At 34.0% G+C, this 19,230-nt stretch overlaps 1 protein-coding gene across 1 annotated transcript; it reads right to left on the bottom strand.

Annotated features, from left to right (window-relative positions):
• Positions 1-459: 459 nt before the first annotated feature.
• Positions 460-18,616, bottom strand: LOC139436386 (solute carrier family 22 member 22-like). Its single transcript, XM_071207788.1, has 6 exons — positions 18,215-18,616; positions 15,931-16,034; positions 14,712-14,866; positions 14,442-14,610; positions 13,245-13,368; positions 460-492 (listed from the first exon to the last, which is right to left on the bottom strand). Exons 1-6 carry the CDS (start codon positions 18,614-18,616, stop codon positions 460-462), a joined length of 987 nt encoding a protein of 328 aa, XP_071063889.1.
• Between the last annotated feature and the right edge of the window lie 614 nt (positions 18,617-19,230).

Raw genomic sequence — 19,230 nt, 5'->3', positions numbered from 1 at the left:
GCTCTACCAATTTATACATTTTAAATCCAAACCTATTAAATTTGGCTCTATAAAAAGTTATAATTGTAAAGCCCTGCAATATTTTTGAAATAGAGGTCCTGTCACACATCATGTTTTTAAATCTGATTGCAAAAAGTTAAAACATTTTTATTATAATGAATGTTAATGCATAACTTTATTGAATACTGTGCACTAAAAATATGCATGTAAAATGCCATTGGAAGAATTTATGCAACAGAAATAAAAATATATATATCCACATAATGATTTGTATGCACATATTCATAATAGCCAAAATTAGAAACAACATAAATGTTTGTCAACTGGTGAATGGATAAACAAATTATGCTACCTCTAAAAAGTTGAATACTTCTCAGCAATAAAAGTAAAGGACTACTGATATATTCAACGCAAATCTCAAAAGTATTACGCAAAGTGAAAGAAGTAAGAAACAAGATACTACACACCATCTGATTCCATTCCTATGACATCCTGAAAAGACAAAATTATAGGAGCAAAAACATATTAGTGTTTGCCAGGATCACGAAAGAACTTTTGGAGGTGATAGAAATGTTCTATATGTGGGTTGTAGTGTTTATATGCTGTATATTTTATGGAAAGTCATCAAAGTATATACTTTAAAAGGGGAGAATTATTGTATGCAAATTATAAGTCAATTTAAAAGAAGACAACAATTTTGACCTATTCTTATTCCATTTTTCCCATTTAAGATTCAAAATCTTCTCCATGACTTCCAAGACTCTCCTCAAACAGTCTAAACAAAACACAACGAACACACACACAAACAACAGCAACCCTCGCTGTGGAACTATGAGCTCAAATCTTTCTTAATAAGGAAGTTAGAGGACATTTAAAAATGTTCCTTATCAAAAATTTGATCTCTATTATACAAATTATCTACATTTGAATGTCTGTTAATGCTTTTCTTTTTTGTGTTATTCCTATTCCTTAGGCCAGCCCCTCTTCCTGTTTAATTTTATTTCATTGTTGTATCACATATTAGTCAGGAAAACAGAATCCATACAAAGTAGCTCAATTTGGATGACTTTAATACAGGGAAGTAATTACAAAGTGTTGAAAGGGCTAAAAGGCAAACAAGTTTGTAAGGCAAACCAGTCAAGCCAGTGCTTGCCCTGGGACTAGGGAAAGAGCAGAAGGGGTAGGTTTTATCAGAAAACCAGACCTCAGAGGATTTTAATTCTCTTCATTGGGTGGAGGGGGAGAGGGGAGGGATGGGACGGACGACACAGCCCCTAGTGGAGAAGCTGCTCAAAGAAGAGAGAAAGAGAGAAAAAGCAAAGCTTTCCTTTATCCTGACTCTCCCACCAATAGTTCATACAAGGAAAACCTAATCAGAAGTTAGTTGTGAAGAGATCTAGGGAAATATGCTTTGAAGGAGAAGATTGGAGGAAGGATCTGAGAGCAATTAATTGAATGATTGGCTTAAATCCTTCCAATACTCTGAAACCTCCACAGTAGCTTGTTATGGATTGAATCTCAAAAGTCTGTCTTGATTTGGTTCTTTACCCAGGATTTATAAACATGAATTTTTAATTTCTGAGTCCTAAAAATAGACACAGACACACATTTTGGCACTGGCTCTCATTTGAGTGTAAAATATGATCTCCATTTATTGATTTTTGCTTTTTCTTTCTCACTCTTTCTCTTTCCTTTTTTTCCTTTTATATCCTGCTGCTTTTAAAACCTTCTATCTGGCTCTTAAAACGACCTGTTCAAAATTAAACTCACCAGATTTCCAATACTTGTTCCTTTCCTATGTTTCTTTTTACAATTATATCACCATCTACCTAGAGGATCCAGTGAGAATCATGTATTCCTCATTCTTTAACCATTCTTCCCTGTCATTGCTAGGGTCTCTCAATCAATGTCCTGTTGACTAGGAAATTCTTGTTATCCAGGAATGTTCTCCTTATCTTTCAAATAGGATTAATTTGACCAATGTTGGTAATGAAAAATATCCAGGATTCAGTTCTATTTTAATACTTACTAGTGACAATACATGGTATATTAGTGCACTTTATCTCCTGAATTCTAGGTCCTCTAAAGAAATCATACCATTTTAGCATTTTATCCTTTGTTACTAGCACAAATTCTAGCATGGGTTCTGATGTGAAATTAGATATCTCATATGTCTTCTATTATTTTCATTATTTGATATCATTTTTGAATGTCTTTGATTCATTAGCAAGTGATATTAAAAGTATTAAATTTTTATAAAATATAGGTATTAAGTTAAAATTGTTGCCAGTCGTTAATTTTGATTAAAAAACGAAAAACAAGAAAATTTATGATTAACATAATGAAAAAACTCTAAGGAGTCTTCCTTCAAAAACAGACAATCTTACCTTGGGGAACAAATAAGTTGACTAGAATGGAGCTTCCGGCCAGTAAAAGGGCAATAGCTATTGAGGCCCGTCGACTGAGATGCTTCATTATAAACAATGACAGACACTTTGCTGGGAAATCTATTATTCCAAGTAAAGCTTGAGTCAGAAATATATTACTCCCCAAGTTGTTTAACTCCAACAGCAAGGCAAAAAGGAAAAAAATTCCTGAAAATCTGTAATAGACAAAGGAGTTTAAAATGCTAATTATATTATTGATTTGTTTTTACCATGTTTGGGGTTCATTATATTTATTCATTGTATATAAACAATCATACTTAGAGGGAATTTCAGGGATTTACAACAAGGGAAAAATTTTCAATAATCACATTGAAAAACAGAAGCAGAAAGCTCAAAACATGAAACGGTAGAAATGGAAATATTTATACCAAATAATCTGGGCTAATGAGTATTCTAGGAATAATAAGCTCAGAACTTCCAGGCAAAGAAGCTCTACATTATTTGAAGATCACTGAGTGTTTCTGATATTTGTGTCTTCTGAAAGCAAGAACTAGCATGTTCTGAAATATTGTGAATAGTATGTTTAATTTTAGTTTATTAGACCTTGCTGCATATTTGTTTCTTTCTAAACCAGTTTGTAAAATGAACATAATGACACTCTTCTGAAGTGAAGGTTATAGAACAGAGTCTAGAATATTTTTATTATTCAGTAACTTTTCATTATTATTAGTGTTATCATTTTAAATATATTAAATATTACAGTCTTCTATTTTTAATGATTGTTTACTGCTTCTATATGTAGGATAAAACATCTTTTTTAAATTTAATTTAATTAATTTATTTTTTATTTATTTCTCTCCCCTTCCCCCCGCTGCCCCACCCCAGTTATCTGTTCTCTGTGTCCATTCGCTGTGTGTTCTTCTGTGTTTGCTTCTATTCTTGTCAGCGGCACCAGGTATCTGTGTCTCTTTTTGTTGTGTGAAGTGGACTTGGCTCAGTGGATACAGCGTCCGCCTACCATATGGGAGGTCCATGGTTCAAACCCAGGGCCTCCTTGACCTGTGTGGATCTGGTCAGGTGCAGTGCTGATGCGTGCAAGGAGTGCCCTGCCACGCAGGGGTGTCCCCTGTGTAGGGGAGCCCCACGCACAAGGAGTGTGCCCCGTAAGGAAAACATCTTAAAGGTACAAAATGGTTTATAATGAACAGACTCTCACTCCTCTGCTACTCATACTTCTTCAAATATTGCTTGCTTTTGATTATTTTACATGGATTTAAATAAATTGTCTGTTGAAATTCTCCAGCTTTTCATAAGTGTTGTCTATTTTTCCCTTTATCTTTGAATATATTAATCATCATTATTTTGAGTCCAATATCTGGATCCAATGTAGATTTGCTTTTATTGCTTGGTTTGTTTGTTTGTTTTACTTTTATTGCCTGGCTTGTTTGTCATGTCATCCTATCTTTTTGGCCTGTCTAGTAATTTTTAATTCATGCAAATTTTTTTTTTAAAAAGAGGAGATATTTCATAAGATGTGATTACATTCCAATCTTCTAAGCCAGTAGCATAGTAGTAATTCACTTGAATACTTCAAGAATTGTGTGACTCAAGTTTGGTAGATTCATGATAAAGTGTAGAATTTCTCTGGGTCATTTTGCATTTTCCACTGAAAGCCAGCTGTATTTTTATGGCTGCTCCGCACTGGCAGAACTCAAACTCAGACTTTCTTGATAGACTGCTGAAAGCTCTGCTCTTAGGTTTTTAGTTTCCCCCATTAGGTGACCTCAGAATTCGGCAAGTATAGACAAAAAGGGCTATGTGATTGAGTCAGTCTCCCACCAAGTCTTCCTGAAAAGCTCTACTGATATCTATGCCCTCTAACAGCAGTCTTCTTTGGGTACAAAATCTTCATTTTATTCTCCAGCTTGGGTCCAAATTTGTCAAATGCTTTCAGACTGCAGCTGCAGAAATGATTTCAGGTATCAAAAACTTCTCCCCTTTGAAGTCTTACCCTTCCTTCCCAACCTTGACAACTCTTGCTGTCTGCAGCCAGATTATATTTTTGTTTTATCTGGATTTTCTAGTTGTTCTTGGCAGGATATTCACCTGTGGCTAATTATCTTATCCCAAACAAAAGCAGAAAAAAAAAAAGTGACTTTTTAACATTACAGTTCCTAAGAATTCATTTTTGGTGTGTGGTTTTTAGGTTGTATTTTTTTAAAAATTGATATTGTAGTCACTCAAATTGCTGAACTATCCAATATCAGATTTTTTTGTGGAGATAAACTTATTCTCTTCTGACATTTTTATTTATTATTTCCATTTTTGCATATTTTATTTAAATTGCCAGGCCCCAAATTAAATGTTGAATAGATGAAGAGAGACAACTATTGTCTTGACCTTGAATTTAAGAAAAACACAACTTTCTAATCCCTCATCTAGATTCTGCAAATGTTTCATTTACCCATGTGCCTTATCTCTCTATAAAATACATTAGTTCTGAATCTTTTGGGAGTAACTTGCAGACATTACTCTGTTTTATACCTAAATTCTTCAGTCTGGATTTCTTAAAAACCAGAACATTCTCTCACATAACCACAAGAAAATTATCATAATCAGGGAAAAAGAATTCTTACAATATTATTCTACTAATATTGTACTATTGAACAAATTATTAATGTTAACACAGATCTTATTCAAATTTTAGAAATTGTTCACAATTTGCCCTCTTTAACAGCTATAAACACACACATACACACATAAAAATTTTTTGTGTAGTGGAATATATATAATACAAAATTTCTCATTTTGACCATTTTTATGTGTACAGTTTTGTGATATTAATTACATTCACAGTGCTGTGTTATCATCATCACTGCCCACTATCAAAACTCTTTTTCACCTGTGCCAGAATCCAAACAAGAAGCATGAATTACACTTAGCTTGCATCTTTAATTTGGAAAAAATTCCATATTTGTCTTTTATGAGCTTGACATTTTTTAAAGGATTTTATTTATTTTGTAGACTCTCCCTCAATCTGGAATCCATCTAGATTAATATTTTGCATTTTCTGCAGAAACACCACAGAAGTGATCTTGTAAACTGTTCAACATATATATATTTATCAGAGGCATTGTGGCAATTAGAAATTATTTTATGACTCTCAAAAAGAGAAACATTGTGTTTGTAAATTAATCTATTCCTCTGGGTGTGATACCCTTTGATTGCATTAAATTCAGCTGGGAAACTTTGATTAGATTAGTTGATAAGATCCATTAGGGCTTTCGTTTGGACTATGTCATTGAGGGGTGTCTCAAATTGAGTCTCCACTCCCTTGCTGGGTCTGATATAAATGGGTCTGATATAAAAGAAGAAGACTCACACAGACACAGGAAAAGAAAGCATTGCCACTTTTGATCCTGTCATATGGCAGAAAGGAGAGGCTGAGCAGCTGAGGCCCTAGGGAGAGATGGACCATTTGCTTGATAGCTTGCCCAGGGTTTGTGTCTTACCAGGCCTCTTGTCTGAGGCTTGACTGCTCAGCTTTCTTCCAGATTTCAGCTGCCCATTTCAATTCTGTAAAATTATTTTTATCTCTTTAATGAGTACATATTTTCTAATAAATGCATATTTCTAAGCACAATTTGACCCATTAGCTTAGCATTCATCAGTGATTCTTGCCTAAATAAATATTGCTATGAACTTTGTCAAATTTTAATTTTCTAATTCTGTCCTTTCTTCTGGGCATATAAGCTATCTTTGTAAGGAGATCCTTTCTTCTTTATGTGTATATGTATGATTTACTTATTTACTTATTTATTTTTATATCATCATGAGGTATATCTCATTATTTTCACTATTTATTTTGATACTCAAATTTTTCCAGAAATATTATCAGAAAGGGTCTTGATGCATACCAACTTCTATTCATTATTTCATTGACATGAGGTGCTTCTTCAATGTGAAGATACAAGTTGTGTATTTAGGGATGATTCCTAAACTATACATATGTATTACCGCAATATCTATCAATCCATTCATCTCAGACTTGATTGATCTATCTCTATCTGTATATCTACCTATTGTCTATCATCTGTCATCATCATTTATCTCCATTTTGTCTGTTCTTGAGTTCACGTACTCCTGAGGAAGTATATAGAGGATATGCTTAAGTTGTTGCCCTTCTCAAATGTATTCTCCTCACCCATTAAACATCTTTGTTACATTTTTCAGCTTCATTTTGATCAACATTCTCTATTTTCATGTTCCTGGGGTTCAGTTCTGCTTTGCTCTTTCTAATGTGACAATAGTTTTGTTTTTTTTTCCTAATTTTAGTTTTCACCTACTACTCTTTACCTTGCTTCATTTTCCCCTTGTACTTATCTTATTCTGGACATTTTGAGTCATAGAGGCCAATTGTGCCAAGTTATTTGAAAACATAACATTTAGAATTTGTTTTGGTCTCTGGCAAAAGTTTTCAGGAATGAAATATTCAACTCTTCTTTTATATACACCTTTTCAATTCATTTTGTTCTAACCTTTTAGTTCTTTTGTCCTTTTCTGAACACTATTAACATCTAAATCTGGACAGCTCTTTTAGGACTCATTGTTTGCAGAAAGACATTGTGGGAGGAACATAGAATATTCACCAAACCATATTCTGGGGCACAGAACAAGTTTCAATCAATTTCAAAGGACTCAAACTAAGGAATATACTCTTTTACAATAATAAAATAAATAAGAAATCAATTTTATAAAGTGATATCTGTATGGGAAAAAACAAATATTGAACATTAAACATCAAATTTCTGAACAATCCACACGTCAGTGAAAAACTCACAAAGGAAATTAGAAATTTGAGTGAAAATGAAAACACAGCATATCAAAATTGGAATGCTGTTAAAGCAGTGATTTGAGAGAAATTTAAAGCCTTACATGCTTATCAGAAAAGAGGGAAATGGTTTAAAGTCAATAATATGAGTTTCATTTTAAGAAACTAGAGGAAGAAGAGCTAATTAAACCTTAATAAGTAGAAGGAAAGAAATATTAATGATGAGAGCAGAAATCAATTAAATTGATGATGGAGAAAGCATATAGATTTCAATGAAGCAAGAAGGTGATTTTTTGAAAGGCATCAATAAAATTAATAAATCTCTAGGTAGATCAGTGTTTCTTAAGGGACTAGGTGAGGCGCTTTGCTCTTAAAGTGTCCAGTGCCATTTTCAGTTGTCACTACTGGGGGAGGGGTGCTACTGACATCTAGTGAGAGATGCTGGGAAACATCCGATAGTGCAGACCACCTCCTCAACGAAGAATTATCGGCTCCAAATGTCAATAGTGCCAAGATAGAGCAATTCTGATACAGACTAATCAAGAAAAAGGAGAGGAAAACAAAATACCAAATATAAGGAAAAAAGATGGGGCATATCGAAGAATCTACATACAATAAAAGATAATGAATGTAAAAAAAAAAAGATAATGAATGTATGATGAATAATTATCAATCAAATAAACAGCTTAAATGAAGTAGATAAAGTCCTTGAAAGACAAATGATGAAAACTGGCTTGAGAAGAAATAAAATAAGGATAGGTATTTTTATTTAACCATTTAATTTCCTAATTTAAAATATAAATACCATTTAACATAGCATCAAAATTAATATGCTTACATTACATGTTTGTAATTAATATTTGTGTATGTATACATAGAACATAGCTAAGAGGAATTAAAGTTCTAAATAAATGGAGGAATAGATCATAAACATGTATTGGAAGACTCAGTACTGTTCAGATGTCAGTTCTCCACAAATTGATCTACAGATGCAATATATATAATTCTAACCAGTATCCAAAGTTTTTCATAGAAATTGACTAGCTGACTCTAAAATTTATATGGAAATATATAGTATGCAGAAGATTAATAAGATTTATAGGGCCATATTAATCATGCAAGAGTATGTATTAAGGGTAGCCATGGGGTAGCGGACATGGCTCAACTGATAGAGTGTCTGTCTACCATATGGAGCGTCCAGGGTATGATCCCCAGGGCCTCCTGATTCATGTGGTAAGATGGCCCACATGGACACAGAAAGCAGACAATGGGGGCAAGGGGAGAGAAATAAATAAAAAATAAATCTTCAAAAAAAAGAGGGTAGCCATGGATAAATGTAACAAGATAGAATCCAGAAACATAGTAGCACATCCATGAAAATATGATTTTATAAAAAAATTATCAAGGTAAATGTATTTTATGTAAAATACTAAGGGAAAATAGTATAGTTCAACAAACATTTCTCTAATAAATGAATATCCCTAGGGCAAAAAAGCATGAACTTGCTCTTACCTCAAGCTGTACCCAATATTAACAAGAAATGGATCATGAACTTAAGCATAATAGATAAAACTAAAGAACTCCTAGAGAAAATATAAAAGGTATTTTCAACCTTAGAGGAGGAGGCAAAATGTATCAGATGGCACACAAAATTCATGAATCATAAAGACGCAAAAATGATAAAATTAGTTTGTAAATTCTTTGTGGTTTCCAAGATACACAGTCATCTCATTTGTGAGAATGGTATTTATGTTTTCCTTGGTGATCATCTTCATGTCTCCTCCTCTTTCTTTCTTTCTTCCTTTCTTTTTTCTGACTGGCTGTAGCCCTCCTGGGTAAAGCTTTGAATAGTTTACTGTTAGATAAGGTTTTTGCTATAGGTATATTTTAATGGATGTTTAGATGCTTTTAATTGATTAAGGTAATTATTTTAACAAACTAAGAGTTTTTATGATGAATGGGTTTTGACTTTTATCATTTATTTCCTATCCATTAATATCATATGATATTTTCTTCTTCTTTAATCTCCTAACATGATGTGTGTTGACTGATTTTCTAAGTAAAACACTTTCATTCTTGGAATAAATCTACATTGGTCAAAATGTTTTACACTTTAAAAATAACACCAGATTGTTTTGTAACGTTTAATTATTTTATAGATTCTAATTCTCTGGTGAATTCTCCACCTTTTTATCTACTTATCCATTTTTAACTATTTATTATGATCATATTTATCATAGCTTTTTCTAGTCCTGGCAAACTAGTTACATCTCAATTCTGATTATGATGTATTGATTTCTCTCCCTGTTCAGTTATGTGAGATTGTTTTTCAGCATGCACTTTTTTAAAAAAGCCAATTATGGACATTGTAAAAAATTGAACAAACTATGTGATGTCATCTTCTTCTCCAGAAGGTTTCTACTTCCCTCTGCTGGACAGGTAGGGCGGTGGCATTCACTGTGGTCCATGCGGGTTTCTACTTCCCTCTGCTGGACAGGTAGGGCGGTGGCATTCACTGTAGTCCACGCAGGGGTTGTGCGCAATTCTGGCTGCCTTGCAGCCCTTGTGAGACTCAATCTTCCGTTGATGACATTTACTCCTTTTTATATTGATCAATCAAGCTAGAGGTTTATCATCTTAGCTGATCTTTTCAAATAAGCAGATTTCAATTTCATCATGACTCATGGGATATGTGGAAGAACTTTGATTAATTTACAAGCATCTGGGATTCCCCGCCCTCCCAGAATATTTTATCACTTTTTGTCATTTTTACTAAAAATAAAAATATTTTTAACATTTTTCATAGTAGATGTACTATTTTTGAATCCTTTAAAATTTATTGGCAATGGCATATGACCCAAGATATTGCTTATCTTGGTGGATGTTCCATTGCACTTGAAAATAATATGTATTCTCTTCTTGTTGGGTAGTATGTTTTATGATAGTTAGGTTAATTTGATTGTTGGTGTTAGTCAAGCATATCAGTATGTTTTCTGTCTACAGTTTCTTAAAGAGGAGTGATTAAAGTCTCCAAATATATTTGTAGATCTGTCTATTTCTCCATTCATTTCCATCAGGTATGTTCCATGTTTTTAAATTTCTTTTTTGGGTTGATTCAGATTTAATATTATATTATCTTATTAAGTCGAGCTCTTTTATCCTTATGCAATGATCTTCTTATTCTTATTCCTTGTTCTTATTCCTTATTCTTCTTATTCTGTTCCTTGTATTGCAGTCTATAGTGTTCTATACTAACGCAATTTTCTTTTGCTTAGTGGGTGCATAATAAGCTTTACAAGCTTTTACTTTTAGTGCACCTGTTCTTGTCAAATGACTGTCTTATACATATAGTTAGGTCTTGTTTTCTTTATCTAATATGGTAATCTATGCCTTTTAATTGGTATATTAAAATCTTTCACTTGTTATTTATTTTCAATTACTTCTACCTGTTTTGTGCACCCCTTTTTCATTTTCCTGCACTCTTTTTAATAGATTCAACACTTTTTATGGTTTTATTTTATCTTCACCATTAGTTTTAATTTTAGTGACTACACCAGGGTTTTCAATATGCATCTTTAACTTATTTGAGTCAAACTTCAAATGATATTATTCTACTTCTTACACAATGTCAGAACCTTACAGACTATACTTTCATTTCCCATTCCTGATTATACTATTTCCACTGTGCATATTATCACTAAATGTTTTTTAAACCCTAAATTGAATCATAAATATAAACTGTTTGAATTCATACAGCTACTAGCCAGTAGAATGAGATTTAAACCATGACATTTTGGTTCCAGAGCTGGAAATCAAACTATCTGTGTTGTCTATTATATGTTCAAATGCTTTGTACAATCTCTTCAGTCAGGTTTTTGCTCAAATGCCATCCTATAATATAATATGTAATAGTGTTTGTCCAACCCCCTCCTTCTTTACTTCCATGAGCAAACATATATTTATTTGTTAATTTATATCTATCTACCTTCGCCTATTAGAAGGCATCTACCAGCAAAAGCAGGCACTGTATATGTTTTAAGCATTGCTATATTTTCAGGCTTAGTACAATGGTAGGCACATTAAAACTACAGAATTAATATTTTATGAATGCTAAACAAATATATTTCATTTAGCTACTGTTTGAACTTGGTACTGCCAACTTAATTTTCTAGATAAATATATTAAAGATTCGAGAGTGTAAGGGATTTCTCCAAGGTCATAGGTCATGTTATTAACAACTCACTTGTGACCATTGCACACTCTTGCTTCTAATACAAACGGAGTTGTTCTCCTTGCCTGAAATGTGCTACCAGCCTTGCTCAGCATACATGAGTCATGTCTAGCAGTTTTCCAAGGAAAACTCATAATAATCTTTAATTTCCTGGAATTTTGCTATAAAAGATTATGTTTTACCAAATACTGGCTTTTCATTATATTTAGCTTTAACTTGGCCTCTTTTTCTACCAAATATATTGTCTCAAACTTCATTGCATCCTACAGATATCATAGCATCTGGGAGGTGCTAGAAAATTCTCTAGAATTTAAGAAATGAGGATATACAAACCTGGTAAAGCAAAGATGACATATAATCCTGCGCATGACAGAACTGGCAATGAGTTCTTTGATTTTAGAATGGTGTTTAAGTGAATCAAGCTCTTCACGCATTGTAGATCTCAAAATCTCCATGTTAAAAACAGAAAAAGAAGCATATTTATTGTTAGAGATGTATGGAAAGTTCCAAAAACAATGACTTAACATAATAGTCATTAAAAATTATTTTACCCAGATACATTTTCCATTACATCCTAAATCTTCTCGCAGTTGTACTCAAACAGAAATTTAAATGTGATTTCCTCTCTAAAGATAAGTTAAAATTTCAAAATATTTCCATTTGATGATCTTACTTGAGTGTCATATCAATTTTCTTTTGGTATATATGGGATGTTACCGAATGTAATAGTCTTGACAAGATTTCAAAGCAAACCAGCTTTTTTTCCCCCTTGTGATTATAAAAAGAGCCTTTTATCTACTATGTTATAAAAATGCCTATGTCAAATATTACATTTGTATAATAGGACTTTTTACAGTATACCTTTCTTTGTAGTATGTAAAGTGCATATCTGTCTTGGCTATGACATTATGGTTTCCTTGAGGCAGAGTTGGTGTAATCTAATTAACTCTCACTATGTGAAAGCACACAACATATGTAGATATGTTGTTGGATCTACTTCAAGGCATTAGCAGATCATTGGCATCATCCAAATTGAAACATTATACCCTTAATATATAAAATAGCCATGTACAGATAGTGGAAAGGTAAATGAGAAAATGCTTCATTTCTCTAACTTGTATCCATTTTCTGTAATCTCAAAAATTCGGAAAGCACACTAAACTGCTTTGTGTTGGTAAAAAGAAAGCAGAAGGCTTATCTTGAACTTATTTTGAAGATGCACTGTTCTTTTTCCACTTTCAAGTCATAGTTTACCTTTTGCAGCATCTTATGAGCATACGTTATATTAATATATCTGTCATCAATCCATGATTTGGAATTGCCAATGGCAGTCATTTGTCGCTTAGTACTATGTCATTTCAAAATCATGGGAAAATATTCAATCTGATCAACTATAAGAAAGGAAGTAAAAAGACAGGAAAATCCTAAAGCAGCATCAAATAAAGGTTGTCAGCTAGACGGAGTGAGAAAGAAATTCCATTTTCAGGAGAGTGAGTTGTTCTGAGCACAAAAATATCTCCCCTAAACTCTATATGTATGCTTGTGTGTATACATGTATGCTATTATGTATGTGTATGTATGCATTTTGATCTAATATGTGCTGTTACTGTCAGTTATCAGGTAATGCAAATAGGATATATTTTAAATTCTTTTCTAATAAGATAAATTGATTGAAGGAAATAATGATAATTGGCTGTATCTGGTTTTGAGGTTGTTGTTTAGTGAGGGTGTATCACTAACACTGTTTTTTGCTTTTGTGTTTCCTCATGATAGCGTCATCATTTTTTTCTCTTACCTCAATATTTAGTTTCTCTGCAGCATCTTTTTTGCCATTAATCTGGGCAACTCTCTTCAGTTCTTTCAGTGCTTTCTCTAGTTTGCCAGCTATAATTAACCAGCATGCAGATTCTGGAAACCACCTGTATGAGGTACATCAAAGATGTGATCAGAGAGTAAGTCACAGCTCCACATTTGAAAAACAATCATGTTTATGGCATTATTTAACTTTCCTAAATTTATCCATACTCGATCCTCAATAAATCTACTCCTCTACTCTCTGAAAATACTATTTTAAACAAGTCCCAGATATTCAAATATATCTCTTCAATTGATTTGTATCAGAATAAAAATCAAGAAATAGAACCTTGAAAATCAGCAGGTGCTCAAGAATACATTTTAGCAAGAGAGAGAATCAACATTTTTAAAAGATGCACTGTGCATTTATTTTGGTTGGAACCATGTGCTTCTGGCAAAGAAGGAGATAATAAAATCTGTTTTGTCAATTAAATTTCTTAACATAATTGATTAAATGGCAGATTCAAAGAGATTTGAGGAAGTATCTTCTTGAACCCTTTCAAATCATCTATTCATTAGGAAATAAAGTAGAATCCAGTAGAGTAAGTTTACATGTATGACATTAAATATGGCTGCAAGATTCTTTGATACACCTACCATCAGGAAATGCAATCTCATCTCCTCCCCTTATATCTGGGCAGACTTTGTGACTGATTTGACCAATACAATATGGACCCAGTTTCTGGACCCAGTTTCTGGACCCAGGTCTCAAGAGACCATCAGTTTTCACTTCCTGTCTCCTGTAGCACTCACTTTGGGGACGTCAGCTGCCATGTAAAATTCTGACTACCCTGAGACTGCCATGGTGTGGGAAAGCCCAAGATGGACACAGGCAAGACCTTCTGCCCAAAGAAATGTCCAGCCATCCCTCAGCTATTCCAGCCATCCCAGCCCAGGAAGAAATAGACTTAAAGAATCTACAGATAACTCCAGCCCAGTCATCATTTAACTGCATCACATTAAAGACCCCAAGCAAGAACTGCTAGAACAGAGTCAAACTCCTGAAACAAGGGAAAATAATAATTTTTCTCAGCCACTATATTTGGAGAGGGCTGCAAAGTAATAGATACCTAGAACAACATGGCGGACCTTCAGTTCCCAGGATGGTTCCGTAAACTAACAAAACTATTAAACATACCACAGGAGCAAGAAGAAGGCAAAATATGGCACAGAGATGACTAACTGTAACATGTGCCATTCCCGAAAGACGTACGCCAATCCAGCCAGTAAAAGCAGGCCACTACTCATAGACAAAGAAAGAGCTGTCATCATTGTGGGCCGAGCTTTTGTTGGAATCCATTCTATAACTGAGAGGAAGAGAAAGAGTTTCAATAAGCAGTCAAATGAAGAGTGTTTAAAACATTCACTTAACTAGATGTGAAGGAAGAGGGAATGAAAACCAACTCACGGACTATAATGCTGTTGCCAGTTACCGAGCCCAGGGATATTGCCATCACGAATCTTAATGTGCAGTAAACTGGGAAAGATGGGGCAAATAAGGAACAAGTGCCCAACAGTCCAAGAAGCAGAGAAAAACAGAGCAACACTGGTTTCCGGCCAAATCTAGGAAATAACCAGTTGAGTTAGTGATACACTGAAAAAATAAGAACAGAGCCATGTACTTAAACTCATTTCTAGATTTCCCATATGTGACTCTACTGCATCTGGTGCTAGCTTCAACAGTTGCACTTATCAAATTAAGTAGAATTGTTTTAATAAGTGCCCCTTTTGACCAAGAAAATGTAAATTACTTGTCATCAGTGTCTTAGAGGATCCAGTGCAATGCCTGGCAAGTTATAAACACTGAATTATCTCAGATGTTGAAAAACAATTGTTGGACTTAGGTTTTAAAAATGCAATCAGAGCTTCCCTATAATTTTTCATGTTTCCACCATATTCATTTCTTTCGTAACTTATAACAAAACACCCTTTATAATGTGTTTGGATATGTTATTATTACCTAATATAATTCTTTAATCCAGATACCTCTAATATCACAGTGTTTCATCTCTTTTTGTTTTTATTATTGTAGTTTTCCTTCACCTATTATTTCACACTCTTTCATTTTTCTTAGTTTTTCCCTATCAACTTATTCTGCATAAACCCATTTCCACCATGTCATAGAAAATATCAATAACTCTCTGGTATACCCTCTGGCCCCAGAAGAAAATTCAATCTCATTAGCATACCTTTCAAAGTCCTTCAAAATCTGGGCATTTTAATATTTTCTCACATTATACCTTATATGAACATTATGCAACCCATTTATGCCCCTTATACTCTTTGTCTTTTACCTTGAGTAGACTTATTTCTACTCATTTACTGATCTCAATCCTACTACAAGGATTTCTACCACATTTTCCTCCTATTTCTCAAACTTCTGCTTATAACGTTTCAAAATTTCCCTCTAACTCTGGAAGTTCATTCTTGCTGACACCAAGCATGCCTCCTCCTTGAAAATCTCTCCCTACTCTGTCTATAATCATCCCCTTAACACTTCTTTCCAACTCATTTTCTATTTATTGCAAACATCTTTTTATTTTCAGGAAGCAGCAACAATGTTCTCAACAAAGGGACTCCTTTTTCATTATTTCTGAATCATTTGTACATCAGAAGATGAGACTCACCTGTCAGCAAAGTAGCCACTTACGGGTGACCCGATCATTTGCCCCACCATGAATATGCACTGCGACAATGATTTGAGGGACTGTTTATCACATATTAAATCCCACTGAAAAATGTAAATTAAAACAGGTTTGCAAAGAAACTGAAATCAGGAAAATTACAAGATCAGTTGTTGGGAGGACAAATAGCAGTTTGGTAAGAAATTTGATTAGTGTTAATGCTTTAAGTCCTGGGAAGACACAAAATTCCTCATAGTCTGCAGGTCACCGGAGTTATAGCAGAAATCTAGAAAAACACTGTCTCTGTCCTTGTGTTTCATAGATTCTAGTGTTGAGGACATAAAACAAGCTCAGACTGGAGTGGTGAGTCCTAGGAATGAGTGCAGAAAGCTAGGGGAGTGTAGCACGCCTGGGAAACCTGTTATGAAGAAGTGCTATTTCAGCTGAGATCTGAAAAGTGTGGAGAAAGCAAAACTGTATAAAACTGAATGGGAAACAGAAAATTCTGGATTATAGGAAGAGAGATGAGGTTTTGCCATTTAAGTAGAATAGGACTGCAGTGCTTTAGGGAAGAAATAGAACTTGAGTATGGATGTATGTCAAGAACAGAGAAGATAGTGAAATAAAAGGGTGGAGAGATCTTTTGGAGTAGGATCATGTAGGCTATCATAATTCTGTATATAGATTTAGGGATTATATTTAGAACAGTGTGAAGTAACTAAAAAGATTTTTATGGTGGTGGTATTGTTTTACTAGACATACTTAGATTTCTGTTACAGAATATCAATTTTGTGATGGTTTGGAAAATAGTTTGGAGAAGGGTCAGGGTGGAGGGGTACCCTGGGGAGAATATTGTGGCAGATAGAAATTGGTAGTTTGAAATAAATATGTAGGAATCCATGATGTGGACCATTGTCTATGAGGTGCAGAGGTGCCCAAAGATGTACTTACCAAATCCAATGGATGTGTCATGATGATGGGAACGAGTGTTGTTGGGGGGGGAGAGAGGGGGTGGGGGGGTGGGGTTGAATGGGACCTCACATATATATTTTTAATGTAATATTATTACAAAGTCAATAAAAAAAAATATGTAGGAAGTTAGGTACAGAAGTTAATGAAGTCCTTTTATTTAGGTTCTAAATTAGATAACAGTGGAAAAAGTATTTGAAAATAAAAATATGCAAAAGAAGCACAAATAAAGAACTTGTGGAGTGACTAAATGATGCATGGAAGTGCCATTTCTGGAGAAATGTGGTATTTGAGCAAGTTTTAAAGGGAAAGATGACATGTGAGAGGCATCAAAGAGGACATGTAGAATAGTGTTTTTGTACATTGTTTCATCCATGTTTCATTCTTTCATGTCTTCCATGGTTGTTAGCACTATATACAAGGTTTATTTTGTTAGAAAACGAATGCATGTATAAACCAATGAAGCAAAAATAGATTGAAAACAATGAAAAGAGGACTCCAAATTTATTGAGAAACTAAAACAGGATATTCTAACAAATGGAGGTAAGATACAGATCTCTGTATGTTTAACAAATCTAATTATACTGTTGCATTTTATTTAGCAAAGGCAATGCATTTAATGATGGACAATGAGAAACTGCAGTACACGAAGATGATGGAAATCAGGACACACACAATATCCATCATAACATATGAATATCAGTAAATAGGAATGCTTTATTGTTCTGTATTATTGTTCATGCTAGAATTATGTATATTTCATCTTTATCAAATGTCATATTTATGTCTTTCTGGATAAGCATGAGCTCTCAAGTTGGTAAATAGATAAAAATCCTGGTACAGACTTGCTGTTTGGAAATAGACAATTTATATAGCCATTCTTTGTCTTCTTTCATAAAACCAAATAATATATAAGTGCATTGATATAAAATTAAAATAAAAGCTATGTTTTCGAGAGTGGATGTGGTAAGTAGTTTTGATATTTTATCACATGCATTCATTTAAAAAACCCTACTAAGAAGTGGCTATTATATTCATTTTATACACAATCTTAACAAATACTAAGCAATACCCTTAGCTATTAACAGTCAAAACGGGCTGCAAAATCAGTCCTAGCTAACTCCAGATCTTAGACTTTCAATCACTGTTATAAAAGCAGCACACTCCATGAGTGATAGATGCTCAGAGAATTCCATTTCCCTTCCCTCTTCTTATGGTACTTAATATCAGGGAACTATATCTTATATTTGATTTAGCATAGGGCTATATACTTAGAAAATGTATGATTACTACATTTTCACATGTGTCTGTATCATACCTTAGTCACAATTGTAGAGGTGAAAATGCTTTGGTCATAGACCCAACCATCCAGGCATGGTTCTGTCTCCAGCTCATTGGTATTTGTGGCTGACTCATTGGAGTCTAAGAGTTGCCACTGGGTCTGGCGGAATCGACGGCATTGCTCTGGTTTGTTGTTTGGGTCCATCGGTATGGAGACTCTCAGGAGAGCTTCAGTTGTTAGATTCGTGGAGACACTGGTGACAAATGTGGCATTGTCAAGGAGATGAGTGTAGCAACGATGAGCAGGGATGGCTGCTGAAAAGTTCTCCACAAAGTTGTGAGTATTCATCAAGGTAGATATCAATAACAACATAAGGCCTAATAAAATCTGGTATCTCCCAAGGTCTCCCACATGTTGTAAAAGTTCAGAGAAGGCCATGACGTTTGAATCAGAACAGCAGATGAAAGAGTTTGGTTTACATGGAAAGATTACTGTACCTGAAAGACATTTCTGGTTGAGTGAAAGATAAAACAGTTTTCCAAACACTTAACTCTAATGGCGAAGTTTGAACGATTTTGAATGTTGTTCCCACTTAGGAAGAAGAACACGTCTACACCAAAGTTTCCTACGAAAGTCCTAGAAATCATCTTTGTCTAACATGATTTTGCAAAGCACTCTTGGAACACTGTGCATAAACTGTTCCATTTTGCTTAGGCAGAAATTTTTAAACACAAGAGATCTATAAGTAGAAAATAAGTGAAATGTACGATAACTATTGGTAATTGTTGCATGCAAATACATAGAGTTTCTTTAAAAGTAACACAAATATCATTCATTTTTCATATGTTCTACCTTTGATTCTGGTAAATAATCAATAAAGTTGAGAAGATAAATTATTTCCCCCACAGTATTTGAATGCTGTTCCTTACATCATGAGATGGGGTCAAATTTTCCTCCCTATGAGTGAGGACCTGACTTAATGATCTGCTAGATCTATAGTGGGGCATGGCTCTTCAAAGGTTAGGTAAATAGAAGTCTTGCAACATTTGTTT

The sequence above is a fragment of the Dasypus novemcinctus genome, chromosome 14, assembly GCF_030445035.2.
Source record: "Dasypus novemcinctus isolate mDasNov1 chromosome 14, mDasNov1.1.hap2, whole genome shotgun sequence".
Taxonomy (NCBI): Eukaryota; Metazoa; Chordata; class Mammalia; order Cingulata; family Dasypodidae; genus Dasypus; species Dasypus novemcinctus.
Note: the sequence above shows the minus strand (reverse complement) of the source record. Positions and strands in the feature narration are given on the sequence as shown.

Bases quoted from the DNA above. Each gene is read 5' to 3' on its own strand.
- LOC139436386 (XM_071207788.1), bottom strand. From the start codon at position 18,616: ATGGCCTTCTCTGAACTTTTACAACATGTGGGAGACCTTGGGAGATAC. The intron at 16,035-18,214 runs GTATGATACAGA...TACATTTTTCAG, and splicing joins CCTCTACAATTGTGACTAAG to TGGGATTTAATATGTGATAA. The intron at 14,867-15,930 runs GTGAGTCTCATC...GTTATTTCCTAG, and splicing joins AGTGGCTACTTTGCTGACAG to ATTTGGCCGGAAACCAGTGT.